General features: G+C 42.8%; 1 protein-coding gene and 1 non-coding gene across 2 annotated transcripts in view; one reads left to right on the forward strand and one right to left on the reverse strand.

Annotated features, from left to right (window-relative positions):
• The window catches only part of LOC103186809 (centrosomal protein of 128 kDa), a 167,194-nt gene that overhangs the window by 51,987 nt on the left and 93,425 nt on the right, over positions 1–21,782 (reverse strand). Inside the window, 1 exon segment of the mRNA XM_042337996.1 lies at positions 19,824–20,016. Within this exon segment, the coding sequence (XP_042193930.1) occupies positions 19,824–20,016 (193 nt within the window).
• Positions 18,053–18,124, forward strand: trnaa-ggc. The gene has a single exon. It is a non-coding gene; the product is annotated as a tRNA-Ala (tRNA).

Here is a 21,782-nt window from a genome sequence, read left to right on the forward strand (position 1 = left end):
AATAATTACACCAATCACGCCAGGAAGAAAATGTTGAAATGATAAATATGTGTTTTTAAACTGGTTATTCATTTAGCAAAGTATAAAAAGGACTTTTTTTTTGAAAAACAGTTCTCTTCTAAAATTAGATAATAGATTGGTTGCTTAAAAAATGGATTCATGCCATTCCACTAGAACAAATACTCAGTAAATTGAAAGGGATTCACAGGAACAATAGATAAGACATATGTGTACTGGCAACTATCCGTGTATCCTAACACAGACTTTGACTGCTATGTCACAGTACATTGGCCCTGACATTTCCAGTGAACAGCATCTATTTATCATACTATACTCCATGAATGCACGGCGCAGAACGAGTTCCTGGAAGAGAGCTCAATAAGAGCAGACAGATCACATAGTGTACTGTATTGTCTGGCGATCCAACCAGTTATCAATCATCCACCTCGCTGGTAGACCTTATGCAATGGTCAAAGATCCACACTTTGCTCTTATGTAGAAATCTCCTCTAGGTATCCAAGCAGTCTTGTCCTGAACCTCTTCTGAGATATTGTGATACATTCACGTTTACTAATTAAAACAATGAATCAATTGTTTTCCCGATTCCTGGCTAATTAATCAGTGCTGATAGTACTTTTTAATTATTAAAGAATAACAGCCAAGTCCTCAGTCTTTCATAAACCTTCATTACAGCACTGATAGTACAGAATGTAAGTCACGAGCACACATACACACACAAATTATAATGTGATAAACTCTAGGGAAAATGTAATGTATACAGCTTATTACAGCATCTAGATTGTCATTATTCATCATCGACCACCAGGAAAGAAAAGAATGTGGTTACTCAGAGTCAGCCTCACATCGCTGGGTTCAGGTGTGCTGAGCTCACTGGGATGACAGATACAGAGCAAAATGTTTTAAACACCCACCTTCTGGGGAATGATTTAAACTCTCTTGTGCTCAATACAGCAGCTTAAATAATCACCAAACGGAACACGCCACCACTATTATCTATTCAGACAACTGCGGAAGCTGCAGGGGACCCAGTAGCCACAGTCAGAAGGAGCCATGGTATTAAGGAATGGGGAAAAGACCATTAAGCTCACCCTGTGATCCTGTAAGCCTTCAATCAAGCCTGGTTCTGGGCTATTTGTCACCCTCCATTCCCCATTCAGATTCAGAATTACAGTATGTCCATGCCCTTATTCTTAAATGCTTCATCAGAGTCAGAAATGACCTCACTCAGTCTATTCTTCTGGAGGAGAGTGGATCTGAAGCCACGATGCATCACGTAACAATTAGCTTTCTGATCTTATAAACTCATCTCTCGGTTCTTTTTATAGTTCTACACAAAGTATTTCTTCTAATCAGATCTGATTTCCATTGCGATTTTAACATGGATCGCATGTAAAACATGGATGCGTAGTGTTTCCCTCTCCAAACAGTTACAGTTAGTTTCCCACCGTAGCCCAATGGTCTGAAGATCTTGGAGAATCGCACTTTTCCTTGAGATCCTTCAGTTTTTTATCATAGTTATCAAACCTAGGCATGTTAATGCCTCCCTATTAATGCACAGATGGTAAGTAAATGATACAATGAAAAATAAAATTGCAAGCAAAATCCACTCTCGCTCCAGATACCAGGTGGCTGTAATACCCTCAAATCCCATCCTTTAGTTATTTTGTTCAAATCCAGGCTAAACCATCTGCAAATGGAAAGAATCTTATCCTATCTGGATCCATGTGAGGTTATTTTGCTTGTCACTTTGAGATGGACAGACATGTGGAAAAGATCATTACTAGATCCCTTTTGGCAGACTGCAGGGGAAAGAAACTAAAGAAAAAGGTGGAATTAAATGTGAAAGCTTTCTATCTTTAATTAAAATGAGGGCAGCTCAGGAGATGGGGGGAAAAATACTGCAGCTCAAACTGCTGCTGCTGTCACAGAGAAAGACATGGATAAAGCCCCAGGGCTTCTCTTGCTCTGAAATGTCATCAAATCAGCACAATAAGGGGACTGGAAATCTGCTGAAATATGTGCCTTTTGATGAGGTGTTATATTATAATTTATTATAAGAATTTATATTTTCCTTACTTCTGAAATGTACACCTGAGGGGTGATTCCTGGTCCTGGCATTGAAAGATCACCAGGCTTCCCAAGAAGCTTATTTAATTTGGCAAGGAATAGAATGATAATAGCTCATTTCGTATCGGAGGATATGAAAAGTGCTTCAGAGAATTCGCTGTAAAGTGTAGTAACTGTGTATTTGGAGGCAACATCCCACAAATGATCAATTTGTACAATCAGCCAGGATAACTGGAAGAACCCCCTTCTCTTTTCAAGTTGGGCCATGGATCTTCAACGGGACCTTGATCCAAAGATTGGCGCCTCCGACAATACAACACTCCACCAGCATTTCAATGGAGGGTTATCCTAGAAACTATGTGGTTATTTATACACACACGCACACACACTAAAATATTTGTGAAAAGTTGAAAAGTTGATACAACACACATCAAACGCTCCACACAGAGGTTCCCAACAAATCCAACAGGCTTGCTTTGTGTGTCAAAGGATTCAAGAGGAAATACTAACGGAAGATTGCAATAGGGCTTGCTGTCATTTTTGCTCCTACAGAATGTGAAAACAATTAATTTCCACAGATAGTAGTTTTTTGGGGAGAAAGAGCATCACTGTAATAAATAGCTTGTCTCCTAAAAAAATTTGTTCAAAAAGTTACAAAAGTCCAGTTTATACTGTACCTTCGCTAATGACTCTCCTGAGAACTTAAAGGATAATGTGTAGTTATTAAAGAGCGAGTGACCAGTGACTAATTGTGGAGCTCTACAGTTACTGTAATAACAACAAAAACAAGATTACATTTGTATAACGCCTTTCACGTAGGGAGGACATGCCAAGGCACTGGACACTGTACAGCAGTTCAGATCCGAGCTGGAGTCAGGGGGAAGAAGGGAGGGGAGGAGAAGGGGGGTTGATCGATGGCATGGATTTTGAGGCGAGGCTTGAAGGAGGCTAAGGAGGGGGCGAGACAGAGTGATTGGGGGATGGAATTCCAGATGTGGGGACATGGAACCTACATGAAGGTTCTCCCACCAATGGTGGGACGGGTGGGTCGGGGGACGTGGAGCAGGCCAGAGCCGGCTGAACGGAGGGAGCAGGCGGGTTGGTAGGGGGTTAGGAGGTCGCAGAGGTAGGGTGGGACGAGGCCATGGAGAGCTTTGTAGGTGAGGACCAGGATCTTGAACTGGATCCTCTGAAGTATAGGGAGCCAATGGAGTCGGCCGAGAATAGGAGAGATGGGGTCACGGAGTTTGGTGCGGGAGAGGACACGGGCTACAGAGTTCTGGATTATCTGCAGTCTGTGGAGGGAGGAGTTGGGAAGGCAGACAAGCAGGCGTTTGCATAGTCGAGCCTGGAGGTGATGAAGGCGTGAACAAGAGTTTCAGCGCCTGAGGGGTGAGGTAGTGGTGGAGTCGGGCGATGTTACAGAGGTGAGGAAAGGCAGAGCGGGTCATGGCTTGGATGTAGGGAAGAAAAGACAGTTGAGGGTCGAACAAGACACCCAGGTTCCTGACTGGTTTGGTAAGTTGAAGTGTGCAACCCTGGAGGCTGATGCTGCCAGAGCCTGAGGTGCGGAGGCGCTGACGTGAGCCAATCAGGAGGGCCTCAGTCTTGTTCACATTCAACTGTAGGAAATTTGCCCTCATCCAGAACTTGATGTCCGACAGTCAGTCTGTCAGGACAGCAGTGGTCCTGGAGTCGAGGCTGGAGGCAGAAAGATAGAATTGGGTGTCATCCGCATACATATGGAAGTTGACCCCATGTCTGCGGATGATGTCACCAAAGGGGGAGCGTGGAGTCCTGTAGCTCAGTGGTTAGAGCACTCGCTTTGCGAGCGAGAGACCTGAGTTCAATTCCAGGCAGGTCAGGGCGAAACCTTGGGCAAGTTTCCTTACTCCACACAGAGCCTAATAATAATCCCTCCAAGACCAAAAAAATAATAAGAAATTGGTCATTTTCAATCTACGACTGTTTGTGGGACATTGCTGTGCGTAATTGGCTGCCGCGTTCGCCCACAAATATACAGTCAATTCACTTTACAGTGTGTTCTGTGAAGCGCTTTGGGGCGTCCTCCCAACGTGAAAAGCACTATATCAAATGCAAGGATTATTATTATTATAGCATGTAAAAAGAGGGCCAAAGATAGAGCCCTGGGGGACGCCAAACCTGACAATGTGGGGGCTGGAGGAGAAACTGTTAGAGGCAACAAAGTGGAGACGGTGAGAGTGATAGGAATCGAACCAGGCAAGAGCAGGTCCGCAAAGATTAAGTAAACAACAACTAATATAGCACCCTTCACGTGGGTAATGTCTATACTATATGCTTCCTGCCCGAAACTCTTGTACTTCTACGAGGAACATCACAGCACCAGTTGCAGCAGCAAAAAACAGGCTTTAATCTACCACGTCACATCCCAATCCCTTCAGGAATTGGGTAGATTTCTTATCCTTCAACATAGTGGTCAGCAGTCAACATACAACAGATTGCGGAATGCTTTAAATACCACAGATATCGTAGCACATGGAACCAGCTTCTTAACCTTCCAACTAGATGCTTGCAGTCAACATTTTACAGATAGTGATGTGCTTTAAATACCATAGATATGGTGGCACATTTAACCAGGAACATTCCCCTCAGCCCCCCAAACTCCACGATAATAAAAATTGATGTTAAGTTTATGGAAAGCCTAACGCTGTCAATGATGCAATTCTTTATTAGATAAAATGGAAGCTAACCATCCACGCTGGTCAACATTCAGGCTTTTAACGTCAGACTGGATGTTGGCTGAAGCAGTGCTCGTATCCCCTCTCTGGGAGAGATTCACATTGCACTGGAGTTTAAACAAGTAATCAAAGGTGTTGCAGTAAGGGCATCTCTGAGGACTGGACGCATACCTAAAAAATGTGGCCTAGTTTTATTCTCTTCACACTGGTTCAGTCCCTGCTATAACGTGTAAAGCTATAGATCGGTTAATAGCGTTTGAGGGGCAGGAACGGAAACAATGTAGGGTGCACAGTCACCAAGGCGGTTCTTCAACCTTCTGCAGCGTCTGAAACCACTCACAAGCTAAGAATGGTAGGTAGAAAGAGCCTAAACTGTGAGCTCAAGTCTCCACATAGTGCATTTGAATCCACTGCCTTTTGAACTGAGAGCGAGAGTGCTGATCCAATGAGCCAAGTTGACAACAACAACAAATTACATTAATATAGTGCCTTTCACGCCAGAAGGACGTCCCAAGGCACTGGATAGTTAAGGGTTTGTCAATCTATTACCCTTGAATACTTTAGTGCGCATAGGTGTGACTGCAGTCCAGCTTAAAGACTCTGCGCACTGCAGATCACAACCCTGAAATGGAGCAAGTGCTGCAGTAATACTGAGTCACCAGACTGATGCCTGGAAACGCATAGATCAGAAAAACTAATTTCAGAGTTAAACGAGGCTCATTCAGAGTACGAGGCCAGCATTTCGCTGGGACGAGATCTATGGGAACACAGTTGTGGGTTTCTCCTAATTCAATTCCAATAATTTGTTTTAGGAAAATTTATGACTCCCTAGTTTGCTCAACTGAAGATTCATTGTGGCACATGTGCCAGTTATAAACAAATTGCATTTTACAATCTTGAATGTGATAGCAAACCTGTACTGTACTGATGCAGGTGGCTGGGCTACACGGGTGTATTCCAAGTGAACAGCCATTGCGGCTTCCTAAAGGGTGAAGCTAAATTCAGACTGTTTATATATCGGGGTCAAAAATGTAGGCTGGGCTAATAACCCAAGGGGTAACTGTATTCAAACACACACACTGATAATGCAGTTAACCAATAACGATTTACAGATAATTCTGCAATCATTTTGTGATAGTTAATATCATAATTAAGGACAACTGTATACTTTGGAATATGGATAACAATAAGCCTTGCATTTGATAAAGGGCCTCAAAGCGCTTCACAGAATATACTGTAAAGTGTAGTGACTGCATATTTTGTGGGTGAAACGCGGCATCCAATTGAGCACAGCATTTTTCCACAAACAGTGGTGGATTGAGTGACCAAATTATTTTTTAATCAATTTTTTTGAAGATTTATTATCCCCGGAAAGCTCACTGCCAATCGGCTAACAACCGGTTTCTTACTTCCTTCACAGAGGTGTGTGGAGTAAGGTAACTTGGTTTCACCCTGCCCGGGAATTTAAACCGGGTCCTCTCACTTGCAAGATGAGTGCTCTAACCACTACAACAACAACTTGCACTTATATAGTGCCCTTCACGCAGGGTAGCGTCTCAGAGCGCTTTACAGTGGTGGAGCCTGACTCTGAGCCGTGTTGGGGGTGGGGAACATAAGTAGGGTCGAAAAGTAAGTTTGTCAGGCGGGACTTGACAAAGGGGAGAGGGGGCAAGGCAGAGGGAATGAGGGAGAGCATTTCAGAGTTTCAGGGCATAGTGGCTGAATGCGCAACCTCCAAAGGAGGAGCAGAGGTCGTGAGGGACAAGCAGGAGCCGGTGCCAGTCGAGCAGTGGTTGGGCAGTGAGGATGTCGGAGATGCAGGATGGTGCCAGGGAGTGAAGGGATTTGAACACGAGTGAGAGGATCTTAAAATTGATCCGTTCCGTGATGGGGAGCCAGTGAGCCTGAGCCAGAACTGGTGAGATGGGGGTACGGAGTTTGGTCCGGGTCAGTATGCAGTCGGCAGAGTTCTGAATGAGCTGGATTATTTGAATAATGGAGCTGGGGAGACCGGCGAGGAGTGTGTTGGAGTAATCCAGGCGGTAGGCGACAAACACATGCACAAGGGTGTCGGCTGCATTTGGGGTAAGGTACGGTCAGAGGAGGGCAATGTGGCAGAGATGGAGGAAGGCGGTCCTGATCAGGGACCGGATGTGGGGAAGGAAGGACAGCTCGGGATCGAACCAGACGCCTAGATTACACATTGGTTCGGTGAGTCTGAGGGAGAGGCTGGGGAGGTTTAGGAGGTCAGATCCGCAGGAGTGAAGACGTTGATGGGAGCCAAGGAGCCAATGGCTTCTGTCTCATCCACATTCAGCTGCAGAAGTTTACACTCATCCAGGCTTTGATGTCTGCCACACAAGCTGATGGAACATCGGAGGACCTGGAGTTGCAGCTGGAGGAGGCAAAGTGGATTTGCATACACGTGTAAGTTTACCCCGGGTCTGCGAATGATGGGGCCAAGAGGGAGCATGTAGGTGAGAAGGAGACTAAAGATGAAGTCCTGGGGTAACCCGCAGGTAACTGGGCGGGCTAGGAGGATAAACCATTTGCTGAGATGAAGTGGAAGCGGTTGGTTAAGTAGGACTCGAACCATGCGAGTGCGGTCCCACTAAGGTAGATGAGGGAGGAGAAGCGGTGGAGGAGGATGAAATGATCGACTGTGTCGAATGTGTCAGAGAGATCCAGGAGGAGGAAGAAGGTGGAGAAGGCAGAGGGAGGCCTGGCCACAGATAGAGAGGATGTCGTTTGTGACTTTGACAAGCGCTGTCTCTGCGCTGTGGGAGTCAGGGCGAAAACCAGACTGCAGGGGCTCAAGGAGGGAGTGGAGCGAGAGCTGTGACCGAAGCTGACCCGCAGCAATGCATTCCAGGACTTTGGCAAGGAAGGGTAGGTTGGAGATGGGAGGGTGGTGTGAGAGATTAGAGAGATCGAGTGTGGGTTTTTTGAGGGGGGGGGGGGTGATAACAGCGGTTTTAAGTGGGAGTGGAACTGAGCCTGAGGAGAGAGACTGGTTGACCAGGTCAGCCAGCAGAGGGGAGAGGAAGGGGAGTTCAGTGACCAGCAGCGAGGTGGGGAGGGGTTCGAGGCAGCAGGTGGTGCCATTACATTGCTACATCACAGGCCATTACCACATTACTGGACTCCACGATTAAGGGCATCTGTATGCATTTGAATATGGTCTCTTAGCCCAGGGCACATTATAGACCCCAGTGTTACACTCTTCCTCTTTGACCTCAATGTCCTGTGGAAACATATTTCGGTTTAAAAAGCAATTAATGTTATAATTACTTGTTTTAAACTTTTGACAAAACACAAACGTGTTCTATTTATATGACCACTCAAGGAAACAGAAGGGATCATAAAATATTTGCGACCATTTGATTTATTTTGCAATATAATGGGTGCTGATGGACAGATTTAATTTTTTGAGCCACTTGATTTCCAATTGGCTTTATTTTTACATGGAAAAGAATTAAAGATCACTTCTCTCAGTTTTCCTGTCTGATGTGATTATTCTGCAATTTTCTATGAACCACTAATAGCTTTTTTTTGAAAGGTGAATAATTAAACAGATTCACCTGCGATAAATATTATTCTCCTCAGTGCAGAAGTTCAACAGGTTGTGAGGGATTTAATTAGTTATTTCAGGTAATTTTTATAGACCATAAAAAGTGTTTACATTGCCGCTAATTCACAGCTTAATGCTCAATTCAACCTGCCCCACAAACAGAAAGGATAAAGAATTAATATTAATTTTATTCATGATATACCAATATTCTCTGATTCTATAGCGGGGGTGTGGGACTAATTTGGACAGCTCTTTCAAAGAGTCTGCATGGACACGATGGGCCGAATGGCCTCCTTCTGTGCTATATAATTCTATGATTAATTATAATTTCACATGCAAATGCCTTTTTATTTTCAGCTAATAAATATACATTTTATTAATAAAAGAAAGTCTCCTCATTTGAGAACTCCCCCTTGCGAGTTCTCCCGGGCATGCATTTGCTTCTTGAACGTAACCGTGAAACACAATTTTTCTTTTTTTTTTAAATCGGTGAAACTTCCATCATGAATTTCACAGAAAAAAAGGGACCTGACATTTAACAACCAGTTTCTAGGGAGAACAAACACTCCACCTGTCTTGTCTGCTGTCTGGTCTAGAAATTACATCACAAATAGCATCGGTCAAAGTTCTGCATTTCAGATTATCGATCAGACAATATGTGGCCAAGAACACATAGTACCAAGAAAAGGCCGATAATATAATGTAGTAATAACCCTTCGATGACATAATGAGATACTGACATTTGATACAGCATCTCATCGTGTCATCAAAATTTCTCAAAACACTTTGCAGGGTTTTACTGTGAAGTGTAGCGACTGTGTATTTGAAGGAGAACGTGGCAGCCAAACAGAAACATCCCACAAATAGCCATAAAATGAATGAATTTTTTTAACCTAGGAGATATCGGCCAGAACACCAAGAGAATATCCCTTTTCTTTTCAAATATTACCCTGGGATCTTTAACATCCACCTGAACAGGGCACAGACAAGGCCTGTCTCTTGAAAGGCAGCACCTCCGACAATGCGGCAATCCTCCAACTCTGTACTGGGGTGTCAGCCCAGACTATGTCCTTAAAGGCCCAAAGTATACCCCCAATCTTATGACCTACAGGTGAGAGTGCTACTAACTGTGCTAAAGCATCTAGTGATATAAATCGTTCATTTTCTTAATGTGTTTTAGCTGGTTGAAATCCAGCAGATGCCCCAACCCCAGCACACTTTCTGAGATCCCCAAGCCTTTCTTCTCGCCAAATTTGTGCTTAATCCTCTCAGGAATGAGGTAAGCAGGATGTGTCCCTCTGGGAAGAGAGGGCACATTCCATTCCAGACACGTAAATTTCCACCTGCAGGTGGGAAGCTTGGACCTCCCAGTCTGGTTTGGATCTTAAGCATGGTCGAATCCAGGAAAAGCCAGTGTCAATCAGCGCCGACATGGAGACTGTGAATAAAATACCCCACTTGGTCAGAACAATGCAGATCTCCCACTTGAGAACACTCTATCAAATCAATGAAGAAGTGTTAGGTAATCCCAAATTGTAATCCAAAATCCCTTTGTTGAGCTCCTTCTCTCCCCAACCTCAAAAACCTCTTAAAAAAATCTATTTTAGCAACATGCTTAAACATGTAACATGTATTCTCTTTCCTCCCCTCTCTGCTCCCCCTATGGTCTCGAAGCACTTTGGGGTTTACAAGTGTAAATTGTTGTTAATCCTGCATCGGAATATGAGAATCCTCATGTAACTCATTTGTAGATTTCTGACAAAAGGTAAGCTGGGCAGGCTAACAAAGCTGTATCTAATGCTGACATTATACTGCTGGAAGCAAAGAGTTATCACTTCCAATTTGCGATTGCTACAAGCAGACAGAAACAGATTTATGGTATCTACTCAAGCTTCTGAGCCTGCAAGCTATCACAAACCATCTCCCACCCCCAACTACCCAATACACAGATTCAGCTATAAAGAGGCTCAAGACTATCAGTAGAAGGGACAGGACGAGGGAAAGAACACAATTAAAAGTCACTTAGATGTACCCTACATTCATTTCGCAACCGACCTCCCACCCACTCCACAAGCTTAGCTTTGCTGCTGTCCATCACCAATATAAATATAACAACACTAACAACTTACATTTATTTATACAACGCCTCTCACACATGGTAGCATCCCAGAGTGCCCTACTTCACCACCAGCAGCCAAAGGTTCAACTTCTTTGCCCCCGTTCTTTGGAACATCTTTCTTGCCTCAGCAACTCACCCCCTCACCTTGGTGTGACAAGGGAGCTTGATTTGTATATTTGTAAGCTGTGGAGGTTGTATATCTGGATTTCAGTAAAGCCTTTGATACAGTTCCTCTTGAGAGGCTGGTAATGAAAAGAAAGCGGGAATCAGTGGAGGTATATTACAATGGATATGCAACTGGTCAACCGGAAGAACCCAGAGGGTGTTGGTACAGGGAATGTCATCATGTTAAAATGTTAACAATGAAGTTCCACAAGGGGCTGTTTTGGGACCTCTTTTGTTTAATATTTTCGTAAATGATCTGGAATTAGGAGTCGCAAGCACAGTGACTAAGTTTGCAGAAGACACCAACCTAATGAAGGTAGTAGATTGCGAAGCTGAACAGATTTGAACATACTCGGGAATTGGGCAGACGGTGGCAGATGAAATTCAACGTGGAGAAATGTAAAGTGCTTCACATGGATTATTATTTGAACGAAAGGAAAGTAATACGTATGGAAAATGAAAAGGACCTGGGGGTCTGATTGACAATAAGCTGAAGCTCTCCCAACAATGCTCTGTGGGCAGTGAGTAAAGCAAACCAGATGTTGGGATGTATCAAAGGATCAATAGCAAGCCAAAACCTGAGGTAATCCTGCCACTGTATAAATCATTGGTGAGACCACTCTTCTGGTCACCACAGTGCAAAAAAGGATATTGGAGAAATCGAGAAGATGCAGAGGAGGGCAACCAAAATGATTGAGGGAATGGAAGGTTTGGACTATGAGGAGCGACTAAGTAAATTGGGCACTTTTACGTCAGAAAAGAGAAGATTCCGAGGTGACATGGTTGCTGTCTTTAAAGGGGCAAAACAATGTAGATCATGAAGGCTGTTTCAACTTGCCCAGAATAGCAAAACCAGAGGACACGGCCTGCGATTAAAGGGGGAGAAATTCAGACTGAATCTATTTCATTGAGCAGGCTCCCTAGGGAGACGGTTGAAGCAGGAAGTGTTGATTCTTTCAAACTAGATAGTTTTCTTTTAGGAAATGACATTATGGGACATAGTACATGTAGTTCGGGACATATGTGCATGCGACCGCTATGAAGGTGGAATGTGAACTAGATGGATCTTGGTCTTTTTCCGTCTAGCATTTCTTATGTTCTTATGTAATCTCCTGACTGTGCTTCAGTCACCTTCTCCATACCTCTCTTGCTCAGTATCCACACTATCCTGTAAAGTGTTATAAGATCTTCTCCTACATTAAAGGAAAAGTATAAGTGCAAATTCTTGTTGGTCTCCCCAGACAGATTTGTGTGATCAGCAGCATTTCCCAGCCATCACACATCAACGCAACCCTATTGCAGTTATCAGTATAAGGGCCCTTTAAAGTGTACCAAGAACCATCCCACCTAGAGTACAGTCCAGTGAGCCGGCTCCAATTTACAACGTTGCTCATTCAGCGAAGACTATCTCTTTCTGTAATCTAAATTACTGGGGTGAACGCTGTGTCAGATGTTGCTATCTTCATTCCCTTATGTGCAACCAGACAACTCAAACCTGCCAGCACAGTTAATACCAAAGCAACTCAGGAGATTCTTTACACTGACCCCTCTCCAGAGTCTGAGAGTTGCATTAAACGTGGGACTGAGACACAATTTTTGTGCCTGTGCTGAATCATTGTTGATTAATTCCAAAATATAAAAACTATAGCAAGAAGTAGGCACTGGAGGGAAAATCTCAGGGTTTGAATCTTTCAGGATACCAGCACTTCTACTTCAGCCTCAGAGAAATAAAGGGAAAAAAATGAACATCAAAATGAACTGGTGCAACCTTTGAAACACCTACATAGAAGTCAGGCAATGATATGAAGTAAGAAGTTATTGAAGCGGTTTCTAGCGAACCTTTACATGCTGAATTGAATGACAATTTGGGTTACAATCTACCTGAATCAGACTTTGCCCCAAAGAACTCTGGAAAGGGGGGGGGGGGGGGGGGGGAGAGAAAGATAATTTTTCCACTTTATTCCCTAGCATTGCTGGGTTATTCAATCTGTCTCTTCTCCAGCTGAATAATGTGCCCCACTGTACCTCTGTCAATTAGGTCCTTGAATCTGAGAGTCATTGTATAATAGAAACGTTCACAAAATTGGAAATATTTCTTGATGCGGTTTTGTTTTAAGGCTTGACATCTCCCTTAATAAGTCTGAACCGGATGGCTTATTTACCTCTTCATGGCACACTGACGCTCAGAGGTATATTAAGATGTCAGTATGACTTGAAAGATCTACTCATTATTCTTTCTCGAGAAGTCAAGGTGAAGGGCCAATGCCCATAGTGTAGGACACTGCCGGGGAAAAGACTAAATCAATCAAGACATAGTGGTTAGCTGACATCAAGCTTCAGCTTTAATAGTCTGTGGAGTGCAGGAGAAGATAACTTAAGGGTGGTAAGAGATTCCACAGCTTTGAGGTCCTGGAAACAAATCGGTTCAGATATATCTCAAGTTCAGTTCCTGGTCTATGAGATCTTAGCCAGAGCAGGTATGGAATTGTGCGTTAACAGGAATTGCTACCTCTGGGTTTGATTCCCTTAGGCAAGTTTTCTTATTTCACATGCCCTGTTTATCTAGCAGTAAGTAGGAAACCAGTTGTTAATCGATTAGATGGATCGCTTTTCCGGGGCTAATAATCCCTTAAAAAAATAAAATTAAAATAAAAAATAATCACTCAACCTAGGACTATTTGTGCACTGCTGTGTGCAATTGGCATTTCACCCACAAAATACATGGTCAATTCACTTCACAACATATTTTGTGAAGTGCTTTGAGACTGCTCAATGACGTGATAAGGCGCTATGTCAAATGCAAGGATTATTATTGTTATTATAGTGGAGGAGGGGAAATTGAAAGGAATAAAATTAAACACAGCGGCAGTTTCATTAGAAAAAGGTAAACATTCCCATCGCTTGTGCCATTAAGATGATTAGAATGGTAAGCCAATATCAGGCCCTAAATCCAAGGCTATTGATCACATCCTGCCTTAAAACTGAGCGACACAAATCTACAGAATACACAGATTATTGGTTGTTTTAGAGCTAAGCTCCCCTTCCCTGATTTACTGAACACACTGCTCAGTAAATCCATATTGTAATCCGCAGGCTAACTATTGAATAGCAAACCAAACAGATTCAAACACAGACAAAAACTGCAATCCCCTTGGATTGATTCACTCCATGAGCGCACTGGACAATAAGAATAAATGACAACAACAACAAATTACATTTGTATAGCGCCTTTCACGTCGGGAGGACATCCCAAGGCGTTGGACAGTCAAGGATTTGGACCCGAGCAGTGGGTTGGGATCAGGAGGGGTGGAGGGCAAGTGTAGGTCGGTGGCCGAATGCACGGTCAAAGATGAGGGTCTTGAGACGTGTTTTGAAGGGGGCAATGGAGGGAGCAAGGCGAGGGGACTATGGGATGGAGTTTCAAAGAGTAGTGGTGGAGGAGCCGCAGAGGAGCAGAGAACCACCAATGGTGGGGAGGACCGAGCAGGGGACATGGAGCAGGCCGGAGCCTGCTGAGCCCAGGGAGCAGACATTTTGGCTACTTGCACCCATCCTCAAAGCAAAACCTGTCACTTCAAGGGTAAGACTGCCAGAAAATGGACCTAACCTGCATTTCACTTTAAGCGCTCTGGGACACTACCCTGCATGAGGGGTGCCGTATAAATGCAAGTTGTTGTTGTTCACTTGCTGCAGACAAGACAGATAATTTAATGCTTTACCAATTTAAGAGTGAAATCAGGAAGCATTTTTTCATGCAAAGGCCAGTGTACATCTGGAACTCTCCCCCCCAAAAGGCTGTGGACACTGGAGCCATTCACATTTTCAAGACTGAGGTGGACAGATGTTTGTTAGGTCGTGGTATCAAGGGATATGGGGCAAATTCAGGTAAATGGAATTGAGGTACAGATAACCCAACAGAATGAATCTAATATAATGGTGTAACAGGCTCGAACGGTCTACTCCTGTTCCTATGTTCCTATAAGCAAAAGGAAGAGAACATTTGGCGTAAAATGTCATTAAAAAAACAATTCTTTACCAAAACAGAGCATAAGGGAAGGAAAACAAATAAAAAGTGGGACCTGGGCACTCTGGACCTGGAACATAGAGTATAGAGAAGTTGCAAGACAAAAACGTTTAGCTGGAGCACAAGTATATCCTCCAGACTATACCCAGCACTCCATTTCATTCAGTTAAAACATCATCTTTGATTATCATACATCTGAAAACGCAAAATATTCTTCTCCCAAAATGTAGATCTCCTTCCTCCCCAGCGGGCAGGTGGCAATGTCCTGCCCATCACTGTCAGCTCAGATCATTTTAAAATCCAAACAAATGCCAACAGTCAAAACATCATCCTACTATGGTTTCCTTCTTTCCAACCTGAGCCAGTTCTACAGCCTAGACTTAAATCTCTGTTAAGTGCTAAGTGATATGTTCAGGTCTGAAATGCACTCCATTAATGACAGCTGTTCTTACCTATGCTAACATTTTTGTTTTTACTAACTTTGTAAAGTTTTATCAAGAATGCTAATAATGATAATCCTTGCATTTGATATAGTGCTTTTCATGACTTCGAGACATCTCAAAGCTCTTCACAGATACTGTAAAGTGAATTGACTGTATATTTGTGGGCAAAACATTGCAGCCAATTGCACACACAATCCACAAACATTCGTGGATTGAAGTGACCAATTTATTATTGTTTTCTTGCGGGATTATCATCAGGCGTGTGGAAAAGAAACTTCCCCAAGGTTTCGCCCTGCCAGGGATCAAACCCAAGTCTCTTGCTTGCAAGGCGAGTGCTCTAACCACTGAGCTACAGGACTCCAATTCTAACAAATAAAATCTGTGAAATAGATGTCTGTTACATATTGTGTAATGTTTTGAGAAAATAATTTGAGGTAAAATAAGTGTGCCTTAACAGCAGGGGTGTGCCTTTAACAAAGGAATGGCGTTTAGCGAGAGATGGCTTTAACAGTGGGAGTGTGCCCTTTAACAGAGTCTGTCCTTAAAATTTAAAATTTCTCGATCTGTCCAAAATATTACTAATTTTGGAATACGAAAAAAAATCAGACATCAGACGACAACATTTTGCGAAGTGATGTGAACTTTTATCGTGTTTCAAATACAGAAACATATACACACACAATATATACAGAGATAACACATTATCAGCTCACACTGACCAGCCCATGAGAAAGATGATGAAACTCAGCTCGGTGTCCGACACTGAGCCCAATCAGATGAACAGTGGTGAATTCAGTCTCCCAAGACTTTGTGTTTCCCCCACTGCCAATGTCGAGCCACAAAACCCTCTAAAGAGGAAAAGAATGAACAGCACAGAAACTAATGAGCAATCACTGGCCGTCTGATCCCGAAATAATAAGGATGCTCTGTAATGCTTGTCATTGCACTTGGGAGTAGAGCAATGTGGACAGCACAAAAGGCAGCCATATTGCCCCATCATGCCTGTGCCGGCTCTTTGAAAGAGCTACCCAATCAGCCCCACTGCCCTTCTCTTTCCCATAGCCTTGCAAATTGTTAGCTGTTAGTCGATGAGAGATTTTGACTTCTTGTCTGTAGCTACCGATGTGCTCCTCTTGTGAAGCCTGTCTCTTCAAGACTTCTCGTGGACGAAGGCATTTCGGCACTGACCACAGATGTCCACCATCAACGAGCAGGAGAGTGGAAGTAGATCGGATGTTTCATGTGGAGAAAAATATCAGCTTGATGGACCCAATGACCTGTAACTGTGCTGTAGCATTCTGTGATTCAATCTAATAGTGCTGATATTTGAGTAAGAAGAACATTACAATTAAACTGACAAATTCACCACAAATTTTCGCTATTCCAGGCTGCACATGTATTGTTTGGAATTCTTAAAAAAAAACACAGCAAGTTTAATGTTTTAATCTGGCATTATACAAGCTAATGCACCCTAAAACAAATGCCAATAATTTCCTGTAGATAAAGCAATTTTGTGCTGACAGGGCAATCCCAAAATTCATCACCTGCCAAGCACGATTGCAGCTGATGTCTCAATCGTTTTCTGTGAACTTTAGTGCTGTTTCTGTGTAAAGCTCTAGTTTAACACTACACGCAGATAAAACCGGATAAACTCTTGAGAAAACCTTTACTTCAACTTTCAACTTTTTTTGGGGGGGGGTGGAGCAAATTTGCAGCTTTCACCTCAGCACCTATTCTCAAAAAAAATCTGAATGTTGTGTGTTTTATATATTAAATTACAGTAATACAGTAACAATAATAATCCTTGCATTTGATATAGCGCTTTATCGCGTCTTTAAGACGTCTCAATTCTCTTCACAGAAGATACTGTAAAGTGAATTGACTGTATATTTGGTGGGCAAAACGCAGCAGCCAATTACTCACAGCATTATGTCCTACAAACAGTCGTGGATTGAATGATCGAGTGGATAGAGTATGGAACAGGCTCAATATGTCGAATCCAGTTTTAATCAGCCAATGCTAAGATACTCCACTTTGGTGTTGCCATCGCAGCCCTAAAGACCTTCCCATTCGCCTGTGCCTACGGTCACTTCCCCTTCCCCACGGCTTGGCATTATGCTCCACCACTGTCAAACGCTCCGCGACGCAACCCTGCGTGAGGGCCGCTAGATAAGTGCAAGTTGTTGTTGTAGTAGCCGTGACTCTGTTTTCACTGGTATATTCTCAGCAATTTCTTTCACTTCCTGCTTGCCAAAGGTCAGCGTCCTGCGTTCTGGATGTCAGAATGATTTCGAACAAGGGATTCTAGAAGAAAGTTGTGAGGTTAAGCTGAACAGTAGAGCTATGTGTGCAACTTCCTTAAATAGTTGCCTTTGTGGTTCCACCTGATGGGAGAGTGGGTGTTCTGGAAAGATGAGATCAAATGGACCGAAAAGCTTTCTTCATCTGAACCAGTCTGTCATCTGTCATCTTGTGAGTCCTTCAACTCACGGGTTTTTGGGAAGTGAAGCAATCCCCAGGCTCCTGAGGTACGTTCCACTTGACTCAGAATGAGTTGTACGATTTCAGCTCAGAACCTTCTGTACTGTCAGAGAAAGCCTTGCAATTGTACTTAGGGTAATTTCAAAAAACGTTGTAAATCTTGCTTTTGATAGAAAAAAAACACTAGCAACAAACAACAGGTTATAATAATAATACCTACTTTTGATATAGCACCTTAACACGTCTTTGAGATCTCTCAAAGCGTTTCACAGAATATACTGTAAACCAAATTGTTATTGTTTCTTCTTTTCTTTTAAGGCAATGTTTACCCCCTGGAAAATCTGCCAATCGACCAACGACTGGGTTTCTATCTATTGCTAGGTAAACAGAGGTTTCATACAATGCTTCTGAAACAAATTAATCGACCCAAACTGATCGTGGAGTCCTGTAGCTCAGTGGTCAGAGCACTCGCCTGGCAAGCGAGAGACCTGGGTTTGACTCCTGGCAGGGCAAAACTTTGGACAAGTTCCTTTACCCCACACTCCTGATAATAATCCCTCAAGAAAAAAAAACAATTATAAATTGTTCACTTCAATCTACAACTGTTTGTGGGACACTGCTGTGCGCAACTGGCTGCCACGTTTCGCCCGCAAATGTACAGTCAATACACTTTACAGTTTATTCTGTGAAGCGCTTTGAGACACATAAAAGACATGAAAAGCACTATATCAAATACGAGGATTATTATAACTCGCTTGTTTGTTTCAATTCTTTTCATGATAGATGGCTTTTGGCCATCTATTTATTTCAATTGTCAAGATGAGTTAGTGAACAGATCATACCAATCTCAGACCGCTCTATTCAGAGCTGTAAATAGTCTCATCACGTACAATCCAGACAAAATATACAAAACATTTCAAATCAGTTACACATTTAACGAGCGCACGGTTTATCAGCCTGCATTCAATACTGCACATGTTCTTAATAACCGTGGGTATATAATGTAATCTCATAGATACGCAGTGTAACTAGATGACTCCCACCTTTCTGCACAAATTACTTCCCACTTTGACCTTGCAAATGTACAAACAGAACTGCAGCTGGCGTGGTGGTAAAGGAGAAGGAGGAAGGGAAGAATGAATGGATATTAAGCCCGCACGCTATCTCCGCTATATCAACCACAATTTCCTAATATCCTACAACACCTTTGCGAGAGTGACCTCAGGGATTTGCTCCCAAGTTACCCGGATGGGACCAATGCTACAGTACACAAAGTGGAGGGAGGAGTCAAACCTCCTTCAGCAGACAAGTGGAAGGGAGGGATCTGTAGCAGAGGATCTAAATTATGTGATTTACAGAACATTGACGCAGGAAGTCCAACCGCAACGAATTAAAAGGCTTTCCATAAAGTACAAATGTTTCAGAAAAAGCCCAGTATTATAAGATTAAGCTGAACGTCAAACACCCAATTGTTTTCTTCCCTCCAGTTCCTCTCTTCAGTCTAGGTAATCTGGAGAACACGGAGAACTGCCCACAAAGGGAATTTATTAAGCTGCTTAGTAAATCACGTCAGCACTGACATGAGCTTCCCCTGCAAAACAAAACCCCTTCACAGTACTTTTAGGGACTTTCACCGTAAGACTATTTCAAATGCAGTACAAAAGTACAAATACTTCACTCTGAAAAGCAGGCATTTTTCACTGCTGCTCTTACCTTCCAAGTCTTAAGATTCAGGTTTCCCATTTCAACGATGGCCACAAGCCAATCATCACCGACACCACAACCAGAAAACCACACGAACTACCCAGACCAGTTCCCCCTTTTTTTTGTTCGCGGTTTTGTTGAGAAATCTCAACACAAACTGACCAGAGTTTACTGACTGCTCATCCTCAGCAACCACAGGCATCAAAGTTAATTGCAATGAAATCCAAAATAACCATTCTGGAAAGACTTTGAGTAACAGGCCATGACGAACTAGACAAATTTCTGAGGTGTTAAGGGAATCTGTTGGGAAACTGGGTGGATAGTTGGATGAATTCATGCGTGAAACTGCAAATATCTCAACTCTAATGCTAGTGCCCAAGACAAATGCAATTTGTGAACAGGAATAGGCCATTCCACCCCTGTTCCGCCATTTTATTAGATCATGGCTGATCTGTATCTCAACTCCAATTTAAATTTCAGAAGGTTAGAGGAAGCTTACAGGACTGACCTCTTTTCTCTTGGTGCATCTGCTGAAGGAGGTTCTCTTGTTTGGTAATTTGCTCAATATAAACCTGGTTCTCGCATTCCTTGTTGTGAACGAGCTCTTTGAGTTGTCCTCGGCAGAGATGGAGATGGCGCCGTAGCTTGGACTCTCTTCCATCCCGCTCTTTTACTTCCTCACTCAGCCACTGCAGCTTGGTCTGCCGAGACAAGCCATACTGTTAGTCAACTGCCAGGTACCTCGGAACCCACTTCCTAAAAAAAATCTATCAAATCCCGTAGAGAAGATAAAAACTGGAGTAGATATTTGGTCTTTACAGGAATAATAATAATTCTTGCATTTGATACAGCGCCTTATCAAGTCTTTGATCCATCTCAAAGCGCTTCACAGAATAAACTGTAAAGTGAATTGACTGTATATTTTGTGGGAGAAACACGGCAGACAATAGGCACAGCAGTGTCCCACAAACAGTCCTGATTCAAGTGACCAAATTATTATTACATTGGTGCTCCAAGCTGAGGTCAAATCACTGAAATGCTTCAGTTGCCCGGTAAGCACACTAAAATTGATCTTCCAAGCCCCTGCCAATGGTAAACATCAATAATTGTTTCAAGCACAACAACATGTGCTGGGATCAGCTGTGCTGTGTGGTAACAGTCAATTAGGGTACATCTGATCTGATCCAAGATGATCTGAAAAGAGTTTAGGTAAAAGGTTGCAGGATAGGACTGGATGAAGAAGGCCCTCTGATCTCACCCCTCCAGAAGTCAGCAGAAGAAACCACTTGCATTTAATACATAAATTTGATGGGTTATGCAATACAATATTCTTTTAGACATACTCAATGCATCTTCATTACTTCACATTCAACATTTATTGAACCTCATTTAAATATCACCACATTGATATTTCTACATGCAGTGCTTTACTCTGCATATACCTCACATAGACGGAGAGTGTCGCACACAGAGACATAAGAACCAATTTTCTGTATATGCTTCCTCGATTTGTTTATCCATCACATATTTTAAGAGAAAAGATATTCAACTGGAGAAGGGATGAAGGAGGGAGCAGGATAGAAATTTTAATCTCTCTATAGTCTCAGAACAATGTGAGCTTTACCAATACCAAACTGCAAAACAGTTCTGAAGCCCCTAGCATAAAACTGGGTCTTATGTGTCAAGCAATTCCAGACATTATTCAAACACATAGTAGACAGAACTACAAAGTCCAGATTGGTATGCAACCTCTGTATGAACAGTGAAGGAAAATCTATCTTGATGGGGAAGGAAAGATACAGGATAAAGAAATGCCGGGTGCATTTCATTCCAAACGTAGTAAAATAATAATAATCCTTGCATCTGATATAGCACCTTTCACATCAGTAGGATGTCCCACAACGCTTTCAAAGGATTTGATGTATTTTATAGCCAGAAAATGCAGCAGCCAATTTGTGCACAGCAACATTCCACAAACAGCCATGAAGTGAATGGAATAGCTAAAGTAGAAAATACTTACTGCAATCCAATTAAAAGAATTGCCAAACATAATAAAACTTTGCCAAAGTGTGAGTGCATTACAATACATTTCAGTGCATCGCAATGTGTAAACAGGTAACTTCACATAAAATTATGAATTATTATCAAGCATGAATATTTGAGGTCAAAAATAAATTTGCTAAATCACCAGTTTTATTTAGAATGGTATGTTTTGACATTTATTATTTAGATGCATACTGAGCTGTGGCGCCTGGGTTGGAATTGCTAAGGGGGCTACTCTTCACAGCAGCAAATCCAAATGAAGCGGTTCAGTTGTCACCCGGTGGTCATGGATGGTTGCTGGTACTTTCCTCAGCTGACTGAGGAGCTCTGAGCAGCAGCATCCCAGTGGCAGCTCCTGCCGTGAGAGACCTGTCGGGCCAGCACAAGTGGTGCCGCAGAAAGACGACCTGCTCCCAAAAATCCT

Source organism: Callorhinchus milii, unplaced genomic scaffold, assembly GCF_018977255.1.
Source record: "Callorhinchus milii isolate IMCB2004 unplaced genomic scaffold, IMCB_Cmil_1.0 Scaffold9, whole genome shotgun sequence".
Classification (NCBI taxonomy): domain Eukaryota; kingdom Metazoa; phylum Chordata; class Chondrichthyes; order Chimaeriformes; family Callorhinchidae; genus Callorhinchus; species Callorhinchus milii.